Source organism: Actinia tenebrosa, unplaced genomic scaffold (assembly GCF_029948245.1).
Source record: "Actinia tenebrosa isolate PJP-AT-01 unplaced genomic scaffold, QUT_ActTen_1.0 PGA_scaffold3__52_contigs__length_22856419, whole genome shotgun sequence".
Taxonomy (NCBI): Eukaryota; Metazoa; Cnidaria; class Anthozoa; order Actiniaria; family Actiniidae; genus Actinia; species Actinia tenebrosa.
Window position 1 is genome coordinate 16223547 of NW_028292580.1, and position 17822 is coordinate 16241368.

The 17822-nt window shown below is 35.3% G+C and overlaps 3 protein-coding genes across 4 annotated transcripts; 2 read left to right on the forward strand and 1 right to left on the reverse strand.

Annotated features, from left to right (window-relative positions):
• Positions 1-91: 91 nt before the first annotated feature.
• LOC116305932 (cilia- and flagella-associated protein 100) lies at positions 92-6968 on the forward strand. The gene is made up of 21 exons (XM_031715932.1): positions 92-407; positions 553-627; positions 1020-1117; positions 1695-1887; positions 2057-2124; positions 2705-2758; positions 2856-2965; positions 3041-3121; positions 3246-3321; positions 3654-3695; positions 3772-3817; positions 3956-4026; positions 4382-4416; positions 4527-4599; positions 4872-5023; positions 5166-5264; positions 5405-5441; positions 5616-5695; positions 6185-6281; positions 6443-6562; positions 6753-6968. The coding sequence occupies exons 1-21, from the start codon at positions 362-364 to the stop codon at positions 6864-6866; spliced, it is 1767 nt and encodes a 588-aa protein (XP_031571792.1). The 5' UTR covers positions 92-361; the 3' UTR covers positions 6867-6968.
• LOC116305931 (small nuclear ribonucleoprotein F) lies at positions 6963-11764 on the reverse strand. Its single transcript, XM_031715931.2, has 4 exons — positions 11657-11764; positions 8821-8946; positions 8352-8416; positions 6963-8084 (listed from the first exon to the last, which is right to left on the reverse strand). The coding sequence occupies exons 1-4, from the start codon at positions 11660-11662 to the stop codon at positions 8018-8020; spliced, it is 264 nt and encodes an 87-aa protein (XP_031571791.1). The 5' UTR covers positions 11663-11764; the 3' UTR covers positions 6963-8017.
• Positions 11765-11811: 47 nt separating this feature from the next.
• LOC116305938 (TATA box-binding protein-associated factor RNA polymerase I subunit C) lies at positions 11812-17524 on the forward strand. Of its 2 annotated transcripts, XM_031715941.2 has the most exons (5): positions 11812-12378; positions 12685-12826; positions 13041-13304; positions 15178-15561; positions 16016-17524. In XM_031715941.2, exons 1-5 carry the CDS (start codon positions 11831-11833, stop codon positions 17060-17062), a joined length of 2385 nt encoding a protein of 794 aa, XP_031571801.1. In that variant the 5' UTR covers positions 11812-11830; the 3' UTR covers positions 17063-17524. The 2 variants fall into 2 exon arrangements, with proteins under 2 accessions (XP_031571801.1, XP_031571800.1); XM_031715940.2 differs by having other exon boundaries at positions 11812-12826.
• Positions 17525-17822: the final 298 nt, after the last annotated feature.

Sequence of the window (17822 nt, forward strand, 5' to 3'; positions counted from 1 at the left end):
CAGTCGTGACTGCGAACTATTCACACAGCGGTTTACCACAACAAAGCACGCGCTGATGGGAAACAACTACACTTCGTTTCTATAGCAACAAGACCAAAGATAAATATGGAGTACATTTTCAAATTGTAGATTCTTCAAGTTTTGATCTAAATTTTGAGCATATTTTAACCTCGATTGCTAATACCATTGTTGCAACATAAAGAATTATCCCTTAGCTGTAAGGAAGATAAAAAAGAACAGAAAAAATCAGCACTGTAGATAGCAAAATTACGATTTTTTGGACAATACCTCGAATCCAGACTTTTCTGTTGAACAAAAAGTGGTGAAGATATTGGATAATATTGCTTTTTTCATCGATAAAATGTCTCGTTCTCCTTCTAAAGCATCAAACAGGCAATCCAAGTCTCGTAAGTACTTCTTTAAATATCCTGAGATAAATTGATGTCGAATTTGTAGAATTATTGTAAACGCTCTGGCTACTTTGCCGTAGGTCAGAATTTGCATCTTTTGACTACGAGATTTTTCTTCTAACTCGTTGTTGGCTTCATTTAGGTGAAAGCGATACAGGGCAGTCAAACTCAGGCCCTCCAAGAATCAGGTCGAGCAAATCATTATCAGCTTTTCCAAGTAAGAGTTTATATTGATTGTTAAACCAGATATAGGAAATTGGATCATCTAATAAGAATGGTCTGTTCGTCACTCCTTCATGACTATGAAAAGATTATGGTCTGAAAGTGCTTCCCTTGTGACTAAGATTTTTAGGGATAAGATCAAACCAGTGTTCACTGCAATAACCCAATATGCAGTCGTACTATTCCCTCAAGACCCTTCATGGGTTAATTAATCATTCATTGAGAAATGATCAATACTTATCTTTACAGTGACTTAGATGACCACATTATACAGTATGTTAGACACAGAGGCCACTAGTTTTCAATGTGACCATCACATGTTAAACATCATCTCTCAATGAAGTTGTACATATGTAATATTTTTTCTGCATCTTTTCTTATTGACAGTTGTCAAGTCTGATAAGACAAAAACCAACCCTTTTACTGTCCCCTCTGATAATGATATCTTTATGCTACGAGATCAGGAGAGACAAAAGAAGAAAGAGGTATGGTATTGCTCTAGTCAGTTTTTACTCAATCATTCAAAAACTAGCTTTAGAGTAATCAGTCTCTTCACAGGCTTAATGTAGGTCTTCTCCCCAATATCACAGCAATCTTATTTCCAAATCCACTTTACTATACCTTGGACTTAAGATGCTTTCTTGCTCGATCATGCTTCTTGGTCCAGGGTTTTATTTGTGTGTTGCATTGAGTGCAATGATTTGGGTGATTTTAGTCTGACTTTAGTGTCTAGTCTTTAGAAACACTGGGTTTGGTTGTTGCTGTTGACTGACATTTTGATAACCTGAATTTATGATCAGAGTGAAGTAGAAAAGTAAGCACTCACCAACAACATTCTTTCTGAACTCACTCAGATGATATTATTCAACACGCTACTCATAAAAAGTCTGTACTCAAACCATTTACTTTTATAGAATAAAATTGTTATCACAGGATGTTTGACCTCAAAATAATGGAGCAACATATAGCTTCAATCTGGAACCCAGTGTAATAACCCAATGCTTGCTTGGTAAACAAATCTTATTATTATTATTATTTACCCTTGGTTGCTAACCATATCAGGAAAGAATTCAACAACGAAAACTCAAAGTACATGAAAAGACGACATACACAACACGTGTGAATGCCAAAACAGCTGCTATGAGAAAAATTGCTCATGAGAGTGACGACGAAGTAGTTGAGGAAGAAAAGAAAGATAAAGATGGAGCCATAGCTGTCAAAGATGATCCACAGTTTACTCTTGCAATCACAAGAGGTATACATCTAATGATGTGTGTCTATGTAGTATTAGATATAATTATTATATCAGCTGATCAAGCATTTTGAGAAGGTGGGAGGGGTGAGACATACCAGTAAGTTCTGTCAGTACAGTGTAAGAGGTGTTTTGATTTCAAAGTAGACCCATGAATATCCATCTTTTTCAGATCGACATGTTGAGAAAGAGAATCTTGCTGATTTCATTGCAAAGAAGAGAGAAATGTTTCTTGTTCAGGTAAATTACTGTAATAGGTTAATAATTTTTTATTGACAAATGCTCTTTTACTCCGACGAAGGACTAGTGTCCAAAACGTCAATAAGTTTTTTCATCTTTTCACAGTGTATAATTTACCTTTAGTTATTATCATTACTGTTTCATTAAAAACACTGACGCAGCTCACACTAGTTTTTAGCTAGTTATCTCTTCTAACTTCGTTCCCAAGCACTATAACTTATCTATATTTCTATATCATGTATTTCATAAGTGCTACGTGGTCCACATATTCTCTCATCTCTAGTTATCTCTTCTGTTTAATGACAGCTATTATACCAGGCAAAAATTTGCTCTTGTCTTGTCAAATGCTTCTTTAATATGCTAGTTCACTTGATGGATAACACTGACTGGTCAAATGCTGAATCGTCAGCTGTTAGCAATTATCATAACATCCAGTCATAATTGTTTAGCCCTGTTTTACTCTTATGAAACTCCAATGCATATTAGATATATAGTCTGCTAAGCCACAGCAAGCATAATGTCCATATTTACCAACATCACACACAGTTTCTCAATTAATGTATTTCTTTGTTACAATTAGTATTCACTAGGAGTAAAAAGAGATGAGATGAGAAAACTTGAAGAAATTGCACAGGTGGGTTTCAGACTCTTTTGCTACTTGATAGTTAATTGACTTATTCAACTTTGTTTTATTATTTGACAAACATTACTCTTTCTCTGTGATACTGTAGGCAGAAGAAAAAAAGTTAGAATTAGCAGAGCAGTACCTTGAAGAAGATGCTGCAATGTTTGATGAATTTCTCAAAGAAAATGACAAGAATTCTGTTGAAGCTATCAAGATGTAAGTACTCTATGACAAAACTTCAAAATGTTACTGGATTTGTCCATATCTCAACAGTTATGTTTTTTTTTGAAGAGCTGAAGCTGAGACCAAACTCAAGCTAGAAAAAGTTGGTGAAATCAAGAAGATTAATGCACAAATAATGCTAATAAAGAGGTATGAAATAACTTTCTTTCACTGACAACACTTTGTACCTGATTCAGTTGTAAGGCCTAGCATCAAACAAATGGACAATAAATTGTTTGCAATTTTTAACCTACCTTTTTCTTTCTCCCTTCAGTGAAATTTCAAAGAATGAAGATACAATGAAAGAGTATATGTTATACCAACAGTTCTTAGATTCTTTGACACCACAGGTAAAATTGAAAAAACCTTTTTGAATTTCTATCTAATACAGGTGTATATATTATAGTTGACCTGTACATGTGAAATAATATCCATAAATCGAAGAGCATCAACATTTTCCTGGGGCAAGGGTAGGTATTCCTGAGGGTTTTCTTTTAACCCTGGGGGAGGTTAATGATGTTTAATAGTGTTAACATCATTGATAATTCCTGGCCTGCCGTACAGTACATAATTGATTATTTTTTATACCTAAATATACTAAAATACTAAATCACTAATAATAATTACTGATTTATAATTTAATTATACTCTGGTGCCTAAAAACCCATTTACTTTCATATAGGAATATAAAGATGACAAACAAAAAGTCAAAGACGAGAAAAAGGTATTGGAAAATTTCTAATATTTTATTTTATAAAACAATTGGGTTAAATTCTTTCTTTTATAACAATTTTTTTCAGAAAGGAAAACAGAAAGGAAAGCTATCTTCTACACTAAAGAAAAGAGGTGAAATAAAATAATCATTTTCATTGTTTATGAAGGTGGAAGATCACATAATGATCCAGATATTTGTATATTTAGTGGAACTGAACTGGTGAATGTTTTAATGTATTTGAAGCTAACTATATTACTATTTGGCCACAGGTTCGATAGTTCTTACAGACAGAACTTCCAGCAGATCAAGCAGAAAAGATAGTAAGATAGCAATTGCACAGGTAAAAAGGAAAAAGGAGTTCATACTTTACCCAGTTAAAAAAATAAGGGTTTTCTTTATGAGGGGTTTTCCCTGGCCAAGCAGGCTAGAATTAAAAGGGCTTTTCCCTGGCCAAGTTTTTTATTTAAGGGTTTGCCCTGGCCTAAAAGGTTGAAATCAATATGATTTATTCCCTACAAGGGTTTTTCCTGGCCAAACATACCACATAAGGAAAAGTCCACCTTACATATTATTTATTAAACTTATTCTTGCCAGAAAAAGACTACTAGGAACAATATAGAACACTCAGCCAATAGAAAGCTTGAATTTTTCTTTTGATTTTTCATAACTTTTTCCCCCCTGTTTTTCCCCTCCAGAAACCCACCCCCAGTCCCCCACAAGGTGCAAAGAAGTAAGTTATGCATTATCATGCTTGTAACATGTAATATAGTAAAACATTGCCTTTTGAATTGCTCTTTGATTACATGATTATTTATAACATTCTTATTATTTGATGTTCAGACCAAAGGGAGACACAGATGTAGAGAGTCAGACATCATCTACTTATGACACTGATGAAGACGATATTGATGAAGTAAGCATGTACCTTTATTTCTAAATGTTTAATAAAGGGGTTTTGGCAAAGACATCATACTATCGTCTTGAATATTGAGAAAACACTTCATACAGTGATTATTGGACTTTTAAAGAGTATTCTTAGGAAGTTTCAGCTGAATCCAAGTTTGAGTGATTTTCGTCAGAGTAGCACTTAAAAAAATCAAGCATTTCACTCCATGCTCAACCTAATAACTCATCATTGATGTCCTGTGGAAACTAAGGTTTTCTCTTGCTCCTTATTCTTTCAAGGAACCAGAATTATTCTTCTCGGATCCACAACAGCTGCTTGACATTTTTTCTGAGCTTGAAGAGCAGAATCTGTCTTTGATCCAAAACAGCCAAGAAACAGAAGAAGCTCTGGAAGAACTGAGACAAACTATCAAACAAACTCAAGAAAAAATGTAAGGGTTTTTTTTCTTTCCGAAATGAGTTACACCATAATTCTAAGCTGAATCAGAATTTACCAGGGCAAGTCCTCAATATAACCATACTTAAAGAGAAGTTACTAATAACACATTCTTAATTCTTTGATATATTTATTAGGAATCGAGAGACAGAAGTTCTCAAAGGGCAGATTGACTTTCTGAAGGATGCAATCAAGAGAGAAGCAGAACGAGCTGAGGAACTGGAAATGAAATCAAAGTAAGAGGAATTATCTGCCACAACTTAGTTTCTTAACCTCAAATAACATTCTAAGGGATTTGGCTAAGGTCAGCCCTCACTCCAATGTAATTAGGGTAATAAAACCAGTCAATAAATATTTCCCTTTGTTTGATCTTCAGGATGTTTTCATATGGAGAATTCAAGGCTGAAGATCAGGTAATAGAGATTCAACTACATATTTTTTATTCTTGCTGATAAATGTGGCATCAGGCAATCATTGTCTGAAAGAATTATATATCTTGTGCCATTGCTTCCTGCTAATGGATTTTTGAAAGACTGCAAAATTAATATTTTTTGTAGTTTATAATTTGATTTTGCTTATTTCCAAAGGAAAAAATGCTAGCTGCCTTAAATAAGAAGGTTGAAGAGGTCTACAGAAACTGCATTGGTGACAATGAAGCTAATATAAGGTATTTTGGCAAATTACTTCACTATTATAATAATAAATCATGGATAAATAATGATTAGGCCACCCTTCAGTTAGCCAGGATGGTTTATCCAAGTCGCTGAAAGTCATAAAGTTTATCAGCAAATCATTATCATTATTGTTATTTATGAAGAGGGCAGGCTTATATTTGTGGTTCTACAAGAGTTAAATTCTCAATGACTAGTGTTATATCTAAAATTAATAGACCATTTTCAAGTTCCAAACTGCCACAGTGTTCCTTGATTACAGACTCATTTACTCAGGGTTAGCCTTGTTTCAGTGTCTAAATATTCACAAATACCAACGGTAAATAAAGAATACGCAACTGCAACAATACAAACACTTCGAAATTCCATGGAACTTCCATGGAACTTCAATGGAACACATGAATATTATGCACAAAGTTGAGGCTAACCCTAAGCTCCCAACTGGAGTACTCTAAATTCCATTTATTTTTCTCTATTTCATGCAGCACACTTCAAATGCTCACCAACATTGAAAATCGGCTTGAAGAGTTGTTTGAACAAATTGAGATCATGCCATCAGATAGAGTTGAAATGGCAGAAAAGGTAAGGGAAAGTGAATATGGTTAGTTTGTTATGTGATTGCAGTGATTGCGAGTTTGATTGCATCAAAAAAATGTAGTTTAAATTGAAGAATGCATACCAGTGACAGTAACATTAACAAATTCATGAAGGTTATAATAATCATTAAAATATTTTTGTTTCAGGCAAAAGAAAAGGAAAGAAGGTTGCGACTACGGGAAGAGAAAATGGAGCAACAGCGACTCCACCAGGAGGACAGAGTGAGACGAGCCTTGGAAAGAGCACAAGCTGAACCCAAGAAAAAGGTACAGTAAATCTAACAAGTTTTCATATTTTTTGCACATTAAATAATTGGTAAATATTGTCAGGGTGGGGGTGTGGAGAAGTGAAGGCATTAGCCCATTTTGCTCCTATATCCTAGAATACGTCACAGCAAAGTGGATAGAGTTTTTCAAGATAAAACATTCCTTAATTTTTGTGTTCTGCTTTCAACAGACTGGCAAACCTTTGATGTTCAGATCTGAGCCACCACAAACAAGGAAAAAACAACACGATGCTGACAAGAAACAAGATAAGGAAGAAGAAGAATTAAAATATTTCTTTACATGAAATGGCAGAAAAATAAACTGTCGGTTTGGATGAATAAATAAGTGTATAGCATTATATTTGTAAATAAACAGGGAAATTTTGAATAAAACATTGATAAACGTTTCAGGTTTTTATTATTCTGTAGAGTGAGGGACTGTGATATTTTATAATTTTACAGTAAAATATATATAAAACTTAAGATTGTGATCCAGAGTTTCTAAGACATTTACAGGTCATAATATAAATCAATGGTGCAGACTGGAGTAGTGATCAACTTCAAACACTCGGATTAATGCTTCACAGATGTCGTCTATTCCAAGTCATGTGACGATGAATGTGAGACTCCTTTCATAATTATCGTAAATGCAAGGTTTTTGGTAACAGGAAAATACAAAAGAAATATCAGACAAATATACCTAAACACATTTTATTTATGCTCCTGCAAGGATTTTCCGCAACAAAAAAAAAAAAAGCCTGAAGCGAGATGACGTTTTACCCCCGCCTCTATACCATAATAGTTTTTAAAATTCTTTCACATTAAAATCTTTGATTCCTTAGAGAATACAGGAACAATAGTCATAATTAAAGAACAAAAGCAGTGTGAAAAGGATTATAGTCTAGAGACGGGGGTAAAACGTCATCTCGCTTCAGGCTTATTGCATTGAGAAAATGTGTGATTTCTTTTGTATTTTCCTGTTTACCTTGTATCCAAGTTAATTTTGATTCTATAGTTATAAAAAAGCAACTTTCATCTCCACTGTATAAGACAAGTGTTAAATGTGCTCAGTTGTGAGAAGTATGTAAAGATTATCAAGCTTTATGTACAGTGAATAACATGACTGTTCAAATATAACAGCAATTTTCAATATTACACAAACTTGGTAGTTGCAAGTCACACATTGGAATTTGATTTTTCACTGCCACCAAGTCAAGAATGTAAAAGGTACTGACTGATTGTTTTTGATCGACAGAAACAAAAATCCAAATTTCAGCAGGCAGCACGCTACTACCAAGTTCACATAATTATTTGAAAACTAGTACTGCTATAAGAAGAATAAAAAACATAAATTACTGAATCCAACAAGTGTTGGCATCCTACAATTACATGTCAACAAATATTGACAGAAAGGCTTTTCATTTTTTTCAATGGAAAATGATGCAACTACTAAGTTTTATTCCCTCATCTCACCATCCTCTTCTTCCTCTTCTATTCCTCTCACATAAAGTACATTGTTACATCTAGACATGACAAAAAAGATTTTAAATAATATTGTTGTTATCAATACAAACACTGAATAGTTTCATTGCTACACACTAGACAATAGACCACCAATAAAACAAATTCACTGTACTCAAGAATTCATTTTGATAGACGGTAGTCAACTGCCCAATGACCTAGCTGTCACGGCACTTGTCTTGATCAATACATTAGCAATGGAAACAGTGTTGAAATAAGAAGAAACTAGTAAACATACTTTTTATTAATCACAATTATCGACATCTTACCTAATAAGGACTTCTCCAAGGTTTCCAGCTAAAGCACCATCTATGAATTCTTCTGTATTAGCCAACTGTGGATAAAGAAACCATTTGAGAAATGGTGTAGGCTATAGTACAATCCCCTACAGTGGGGTGAGGAAGAATCAAGTAATCACTCAGATAACATTATCAGAAATAGGGAAAGAACATAAAACCCAATGAACCCATAATGACAAGAGACAAGCGGAAGCGGAAAGCATGTTACGGTCTTGCCATTTATGTACACGACTCTGCCAACAAACATCAACCTTTTAGTCTGCATTTCCTTATCCATGTGACAGCATCCTCTTGACAATTGTGGGGAAGAAAATGATCAAATGTATTCGACACTGGAGAAAGGGATGCCAATCTTTTTCTGCTGTGAAAAACTCCTTTGGTGAAATCCATAATAATTTTACCATTTGAACTGTTAGAAAATTAGGTTTACCAAACTTACCTGTAAGTTCATGTATCCATCTACTGATACCAAGTATCCCTTGTATTCCATACCCCACTTAAGCTTTACTATGACTGGTTTTCCTGTTAGACTATTCAGGAGAGGTTTGGGGTTCAAGGGCATAGTCTGGCAAATAAAAAAGAATATAAAGATAAAACAAAAGCATTATCACCCTCCTGATCCTAATTGATGCTTGCAGGCTAACTTAACTGTGTTCATAATAATAATTAATGATACTCAGGCCAACCAAAAAGATAAATGTGTTTCCTGTTGGGTGACGGACCCTCATTTTCTTGCCGATTTTTGCTGATCCTAAATTTCTTTTTATTACCAAATGCACCACAGGGTTCCCAGTAAGCTCATTTCCACTGTTGTATCAGTAAAAAAATCTGACCTATCGACCGCAATTATTTTTCTCATGCAACAGGAAACACACTTATTTTTTTGTTTGGCCTCATGAATTTGTCTTGAGGATTATTGGTAGAAAGTATTAAAGGATCATGACGTTTTATATTGTGTTCATATTGGTGGTATTTAACAAAAGTTATTACTTGGTTCCTTTTGATGCCAATGCTGATATATCTCTCATGAATTTTGTCTCTCAGTAAGAGACAAGCAAAAAAAGCTGGATACTAACATAGTCCTGCATAGCTTAGCCAGCAACATGATCTAAAAAATTTATTGATTGGGCCAAGGGCGCCAGGACAGACGGATTGGGTTTTACATATGTGTGATTGTTTCAGTTATTCGTAGATTTCTAATTGAATTGATATATGCTTGTTTCTAAATGGATACTAAATAGTGTTCACTTATCTTTCCATCCAACGGTCTTTCTGGTTCAAATCAGCCATACGATATGAATATATTTACCACGTCCACCAACGGTCTTTCTGGTTTGAATCAGCTGTACGTACGCTCTGAGTATTTACCGCTGCACTATCCGTGCCAAGCAGCGCCGGCGCCGCTTCGTTAGCGATTACTCACATTTAATAAGTTAATCAGATTTACCTTCAGTACAGTAAAATAGACCGGGGTAGGAAAGCAAGAGCGGTTCTTTTGTGCTCTCGTCTGCTCGGATAATCCAATTATTTTGGCAGTACATAGGGCACTTTGTTTACACAGCGATGATAGATATGACTTTGGCGAACGCAAAATGAAGCCCGAACCACGGCTCGTTCTTCGTAATACGAACTCGAGGTCAAGCTAGCCAACGATCATTGTGTTCAATTTACAAAGTGTGTTATGGTACGGTTCGTAGGGTCATAGTCATTGGTAAGGTAGTGGGTTCCTGAAATATCTTCAAAATCAATAACAAAATAAATGCCGGAAATATTTTTAGATTCTCAAAAAAATAAATGCCCCATCTGGGCCCATTTGTAGCCAACCGATCGACATGTGATATATGATCTGTGAAATAGTTAATATGTATCGTCATCTAACTTTCTCTACACTAGGGAATGTTGATTATTATTATGTGGGTTCCTGTCTAAGTACAAACGGCTTTTTCTCTAGCAGGGTTTGCTTTCAATTTCCCATTTGATTTGTTCCTATGATCTATTTGCGATTACTTCATACCAGCTATTGCAAAAAGTACGTTACACTGAGGCACAGACGGGGCTGTTCTCGAGGACGGGTCTGTCATCGAAAAAGTGTCGTATTACGAAGAACGAGCCGTGGTTTGGGCTTCGTTTTGCGTTCGCCAAAGTCATATCTATCATCGCTGTGTAAACAAAGTGCCCTATGTACTGCCAAAATAATTGGATTATCCGAGCAGACGAGAGCACAAAAGAACCGCTCTTGCTTTCCTATTCCGGTCTATTTTACTGTACTGAAGGTAAATCTGATTAACTTATTAAATGTGAGTAATCGCTAACGAAGCGGCGCCGGCGCTGCTTGGCACGGATAGTGCAGCGGTAAATACTCAGAGCGTAGGTACACCTGATTCAAACAAGAAAGACCGTTGGTGGACGTGGTAAATATATTCATATCGTACGGCTGATTCGAACCAGAAAGACCGTTGGATGGAAAGATAAGTGAACACTATTTAGTATCCATTTAGAAACAAGCATATATCAATTCAAGTAGAAATCTACGAATAACTGAAACAATCACACATATGTAAAACCCAATCCGTCTGTCCTGGCGCCCTTGATTGGGCAGCCTGTGGTTAAAATACCGATCATTTTATAAAAGGGTAATGAGAGTTGGTAATCCAACTGGATTTAAACGTGTAGCATATAAATTAACACTCTTGTAAAAATATGTTATAATGCAAAATTAACATACTAAATTACATACAAAATTAGCTGAAGGAAACAATCAAAGAAGACTATTGGTCACACTCGATCACGTGGTAAAGACGTTCACCGGACGATGTGTAGGCGGATTTTGAGATAAAATTTCGTTTTTACTTAAAGAATATTGCTTTAAAACGACAAAATATCAGAAACTTTAGGATATTTGCTAACATTGTTCAGAAACCAAGTTGGAATAAAAGAGTTTTTCTCGTTTAAACAGACAAAATTAAACGAAATCCAAATCAGCCAAAGCTTGAGAAGCCGTCAAAAAGATCAGTGATTCTTTCAAACCGGACGCAAAAACATTACATTTGAACAGAAACGGAAAAATACAAAGAACTGCTCAGTATTCTCGATAAAAACTCCATTAAATTGATTAAACTCTTCAAAAATTGCATAAAATCGTGAACAGCAATTCTTTGGGTTTCCTGTGTAGACTCAAACACGTGCGCAAAACTCCAACAAACTCTCAAAACTAAAACATATTGCTTGATAAGTTGTCAAAATACCAGCCACGATTAGCTGCGTAGTTTACTTACCGCCATGACTGAAGTGTAGAGTAATAATTCAGACTACGAGAACTGCTTTTTCTAGTACGCTTCGAAAGCCGCTTCTTTTGAAAATCGAGTTCACCCGGGCCTGCAAACAGCTGTCCAGCTGTTAGTTCATGTTACACATGCGTCAATAAGTCAAGATGGCGGGCGAATGATCACATGGAAATGGAAGGTGATCCTTTTCCGTCCTTTAACCATCCATTTTATCCCGATGGTGGGCACCAGCAAACTTTTATTGACTACGGAAGTGTATCAACACTTAACATCGATATTGATAATGATGGACGTGTAGTGACGACCTCTAAGCATCGACACTATGATAAAGAAAGTGATGGTACTCGTCTTGTTGAAGCTCATCTTACTCTTCCTCTTTTTGCACCTTGTAAAAATGTATTCACCGACAAGGTCTTTCCCGAGCAGCGTTGTCGTATTCATAACTCAAACTTTAAACAGAGCCTTCTGGAACAGACTAGTGATTTCTACAAAAATCATCCAGATATTGCTTTTCAATCTAGTGTTGAGTTCGTTGGAGAAGAACTACATTGCAAGCCTTGGGATCCAAAATGTTTCTATTATTCGAAAACAATACAAATGGTTCACATGACGAAAAGACAGCACTTAAACCCGAACAATTTTCTGGACAGATTCTGTGATTTATTCGTCACTTTTCCTCTTAGTAAAGATTTGGGTCTGATGCTGGACAAAAGGTATGCTTTGCCCAGGGGGCTTTGCGAAGCATTCCATGATATTCCACCACAACTACTCTTTGACCTTTTAAATGAGAGCGTAGAACAACGGAAAAATGAAAAGTTATATTTTGATATTTTACAAGGGAATACTTTAGCCTATTGTAATATGCCTGATAGTGAATCAGGACAAGATATAGTTCTGTTTTACCCTAGTGGGCCATGTTTAGAAGTGTTAAATTCAAGTATAGTAAGGCTTAAAGATACTGGAACTTTATCAGATAAATCAAGAAAACTATACAGAAAGCCTGCTTTATTAACTTGTAGTAAAAATGAGGATGGTAAAGGAACAATACGACAGATATCTGCAGTATCTTATGAACATGGCAACACTTTTGTGGCAACAAGAAGCCAATATGGTTGCACATTCTTCAGTGCAACCATTTCTACCACAAAGGACAGTCCTGAGGTTTGTGAAACATATATTACATAATAATTGTATTCAAAATTGACACTTGTCAAGTCAAATGCCTCTTATGCCAACCCTCTTGACTGGTCCAATTGACTGGTCACATGTTGATAATTCAGCTGATGTGGCTTGACATCAGGTCTGGCTATTGAGCTGCTGTTAATTTTAGCCCTGCACACATACATCATTGCCTTATGTATTATCTTCTTTCTAGATCACTTTAAAGGCCATAGACAATCTAGTCAAAGAAGATCAAGCTATGAGCTTAGCTCTAAGTCCCTATATCCCAGGTGAAGGTGTTGTTGCCATGGAAACTGGACAGGTCTATATTTGGCACCTTGGTAAGCAAGTCGAAACAAGAGATGTTCCAATGGTGGCTCCAAAGGAAAATTGGCCTTGGTACCAATGTGTATATGCTTCTCATCCAAGATGTATATTGATTGCTAATTCAGTAGAGGCTGATATTATGGACTTAAGGGTAGGTATCTAACTCCAATAGGCCCTTTGCAGTTGATGGTCACGTGTCTGTACTGGTGAGCAAAATTTTTTATTTTATTTTAAATTGGTGATCCTTTTTAGCTACTTGTAAAGAACCGAATGAAACGATGTGTAACCAGTGTGTCACGAAATGCAGCTTTATTACGATCTCTCAAAACAGGCTGTAGAAATTGTGTTTGCTCACCAGTATATTTCACCCATGGGAATCAAGATGTTCATTCATTTGCTCTCAGTGAATTAATCAGCACGTGATTACTGAGTTGCAAAGGGCCTATACCACTGGCAGAGCTTTCAATAATTTTTGGAGTAAGCCGTTATTCCCAAATAGTAGGGGGCAGTGGCACAGGCAGCTATCTAAACTTAGAACCTAAGAAATGAACCTAAGAAATATTTTCCAACGATTTGGGCATCAATTTCAACTTAATGTGAACAGTTACATTATGTAAAATTCGCCATTGTCTTCCCTCAAAGTGTATATGACACGAAAACATTTCATCGTTTAAAATGTATAGTTTGTTAGTCGTAATAAATATATCGTAATAAAATGTGTTTCAAAAGCTTATTTCTTGAGATATGTGAGAAAATTAAGCCCAATTTGTGACGTCATTTTGTTGACACGTACTCTAGATTCAGTAGTAATGCACAAAATATAAATTGTAAATCGTATAAAATAACAACAAAAGGCATATTTTATTCAACTTCATTTGATAGCTTACGTAGTACTCTCCAAATGTTGGGAAACTGAAAAGTGTACAACCTGAAATTAAGATTCTACATTCAAACATATTTCGTGTATTTGCAACTAAATCTGGAGACTTGTAAACAAAATGACGTCACAACTTGTGCTAAATTTTCTTGAATTTCTAGAGAAATACGTTTTTGGAACAAATTTAACCGTGATATTCTTATTAATGCCAATAAAATACACATTTTTAACATTAAATTTTTTTCGTGTCATATGCACTTTAATAAAACTATATTATTTAATATATCGCCTGATGATTTAAAATAAGATGAACAAGCACAACAAATAAAAACAACTTTTTGTCAACACTTAGCTCTTATTTACAATTATTACCATAATTATTATACAATAACAAACAAAAAAAATCGAATATCACGCTTGCTGGTTGCCATTTTGTTTGTTTGGAACACTGCTGGTCTTAGCTACCACAGGAAGCCCGTTATATGGTTTCTTTGCTATAAGGTGATCGAGAAAGCAGTTAAAAAATTAAAATCGGGCAATAGACTAACATCAATCAAATGAGTCCCCAGTGTATCTTCTGGGGATCCCCATGTACTCTAATGATCCATTTGATTGGTGATAGAGTATTGCCAGATTTCCATGTTGAGACCATTTTCTCTTGTGATGCATCAGTGGTTAACAATGAAATCAGTGGTAACTAATTGTAGGCGCATTAATCATTATGTGACAAACACATTGTGGAAGTAAAAACACACTGCTTCATCACCTTGATTATAAGTTTTATAGTTCTGGAAGCAGCCATAGACTGAGACGTTTCAAAGCTGAGATGTATAGCAACAGACAATTAGAGATTGATCAAATTTAGCTTTGGTATTTAGTAAAGAAAAGATGTATGGACATTTTCCACATTTGCTTGAGTGATTACAAAACAATGGCTCCCAGTTTAGGTTGGACTTTTTGTGGTGATACATTTAGTGTATTCTATCAAAACCAACCTTGGAACCATTGTCTTGAAGTTTTTCAAGCATATTCTGAAAAAAAATATTCTACTCTAGTTTTCTCAGGTAAAGCTTAAAATAAACAAAATACTAATCATATTTTACTGAGATAAAGGTAGTGTGATCAACCTCTTTTTACCTCTTATTAGGCAAGTGGCTCCTTCTCAAGAAACCTATTTTCAGTGACTTCCAAACAAGTAAGCACACTGGAACGGATATCAGCAATTCAACGAAATCCTGAAAATACTCACCACTATGTCATAGCAACAGACCAGTCACTTCTGATCATGGATGATAGGTTCATACAACACCCAGTCCTAAAATGGCGGCACCACCTCCAAGACCCAGTACAGTATATTGAAGTTATAAATAGTGCAGTACCAAGAGACACGGTTATCACAGTTTCAGGGTCGCAGCATCATGAGACTCATTGTTTTCAGTATAACTGGGGAGAATGTGATGTCAGGTATACCTTTCCATATGGTGGGGAAAATCTGGTGAATCCTCCAGTGTCAACAGTGCTACCCTGGAAGGTCAGTCACATTACTACTTGTCATTCATCAGTTGGGTTTAGGAAAGTATAGAATTATGTCACAGGGTTATATTGTGTTTGGTTATTGATAAATTTATTTACTAATTTCAGAAAACATTCATTATTATATCTTCAGCCTTCAGCCTGCACAGCAGAGCCCAAGTATAGGAGTCTGCAATGCAGGCTATTTCTTAGAGGAATATGTATACCCACTTCTTGAAAAGGAAGGCACATTTGCTAAATCTATAATACTAAATGTTATAAAGCTTTACAGCCTGAGAAAAACAGAATTCAATTTAAAGCTGTTGGGGTCATGTTGTTCATGATGAATGATGTAGTTATCCAACATGCTGTTTGGATAAAAATGTCCAGATTATCTTAACATATAGCATATGTACTGTAGCTATATATATATTGTGTTTTTGTTTTCTAACAAAAAACTCTTTGACCAACAGGTATCTTCTTATGATGAATGGCCATCACATGTTCCTACGTCAATTCTCCCAATCTCTTCACTTTTAGATGATCGTTTATCTCAACCACTCATTGGTGTTTGTTGCATACCATTGAGCTCCAAAGAAGACAGGAAAGGATTTACAGCCTTTCAAATGTCTTCAGCTGGTGACCTATTTTATCAGCCATTTATTCAAAATGACAAAGGCAAAGGCAGAATCTATCGATATGATCCAAGTACTAGTAAAGATTCCAAGAATGTAAGATTTTCAGATGCAGATATTACCTTTTTAAAGAGCTGGATTGACGAACTTGTGGCAATGGCCAATGAAAATGATGAATACAATGAATGGCCATTGAGGTCCAACATGTTGGAGACAGATTGTGAAGATTTGTTTAGGAAGATGATGTATCTTGAGCTACCACATCAGTCATGTTTTCTTTGCAATCCTTCTACAGCCAATAGTTATGCCACTGTACAAGAAGAACAAGACAATGATGAAGAGTGTGTATGTCCTCGCTGTGAAATTGATGTCAAGAATGGAAGGCAGGTGAAGAAATGTCAAACACTGAACATTCAATGCAGGGAAAAAATTAAATCAGAAGTTCAATGTGTAGATCTAAATTTTGTAAATAACGCTGACAGTTATAAAGACCCTTTGAGCCAAAATTTATTTCAAAACTGGTTTTCTGACACACATGTACCCTTGAATCTGGGAAGTACAGATAAGATAGATAAAGAAAAAGAAGTGCCTACCATCGCCTCTAATGTTAATGTCAAAAATGAAAACAAGAATGAAAAGCAAGCTACTAAAGAAACCAGTACAGGAGAAAGTTCGCAGTTGAACAATGAAGTATTAGCACAAAAAATATTTGAATCAGTTGAAGAACAAAGTTTCGATTTACCAATGAAGGAATTATCAGAACCTTCAACTGTGACACCACTTAAATGTTCAGAGCCAATTCAGAGTCCTTTGAAAGTGGGAAATGTTTCACCTCGCAAGCAAGTTAAAAGAATTAAAAGACTTAATCAGTCCATGGGCTTTTGAAGTACAGGAAATTTCAAAACAGGATTTTATGATAAGCCATTTTTAAATTAGTACTAACGGTTGTGTTCCTTGGTAACAGACTCATTTATTTAGAGTCAACCTTATTTCAGAGTCAGAATAGTCACAAATACTGACTGTAAAGTAAAGAAACTGTTATGTCTTGAAAGGAACACTCATTCAGAATAGGTTTTTACAAGAAGACAAACTGTCCCTCAAAGTTCATCAAAGCAAACGTGTCTGACATCACAGATAAAGTCCCGTATGTGACAACCAGAAGTGTCTGTTCCTAGGCAGGTTCTAGTCTAATAATAATAATAATAAATTACATTTATAAAGCGCAGATTAGCACAAGATGTTCATCTGCGCTGAATACAGAAACAATACACAATAACTAGAAACATAAAAGCTAAGTTAATCAATGGGAATTGCAAAAACAACTAAATAAAGGCTTTTCTATAAAAATATGTCTTTAAGTGTTCTTTAAAAGAAGGTAATGATGTAATATGCCTAATACTAGATGGTAAAGTGTTCCATTCTACTGGCGCAGCGTATGAAAAAGTCCTACCACTAAGAGTAGGTCGAAGTTTAGTCGGTGGAGGTGCTAATAAAAGCTCATTATTGGACCTAAGATTATAACCAGACTGCTTTTTGATAGAAATTAAATCAGATAAGTAACTAGGAGCAAGACCATGAATAGCCTTAAAAGCGAAAATAAGTATCTTAAAACGTATTCTAAATCTCACTGGTAGCCAGTGGAGAT

Excerpts from the sequence above, each read along its gene's own strand:
- LOC116305932 (XM_031715932.1), top strand. The coding sequence starts at position 362 with ATGTCTCGTTCTCCTTCTAAAGCATCAAACAGGCAATCCAAGTCTC. Across the intron at positions 5,024-5,165 it reads AAACAAACTCAAGAAAAAAT|GAATCGAGAGACAGAAGTTC; the intron begins GTAAGGGTTTTT and ends TATATTTATTAG. Across the intron at positions 5,442-5,615 it reads AATTCAAGGCTGAAGATCAG|GAAAAAATGCTAGCTGCCTT; the intron begins GTAATAGAGATT and ends TTATTTCCAAAG.
- LOC116305931 (XM_031715931.2), bottom strand. Across the intron at positions 8,417-8,820 it reads ATGGATACATGAACTTACAG|TTGGCTAATACAGAAGAATT; the intron begins GTAAGTTTGGTA and ends CTTTATCCACAG. Across the intron at positions 8,085-8,351 it reads CTTGGAGAAGTCCTTATTAG|ATGTAACAATGTACTTTATG; the intron begins GTAAGATGTCGA and ends TGTCATGTCTAG.
- LOC116305938 (XM_031715940.2), top strand. The coding sequence starts at position 11,831 with ATGGAAATGGAAGGTGATCCTTTTCCGTCCTTTAACCATCCATTTTAT. Across the intron at positions 13,305-15,177 it reads CTGATATTATGGACTTAAGG|GCAAGTGGCTCCTTCTCAAG; the intron begins GTAGGTATCTAA and ends ACCTCTTATTAG. Across the intron at positions 15,562-16,015 it reads CAACAGTGCTACCCTGGAAG|GTATCTTCTTATGATGAATG; the intron begins GTCAGTCACATT and ends TTTGACCAACAG.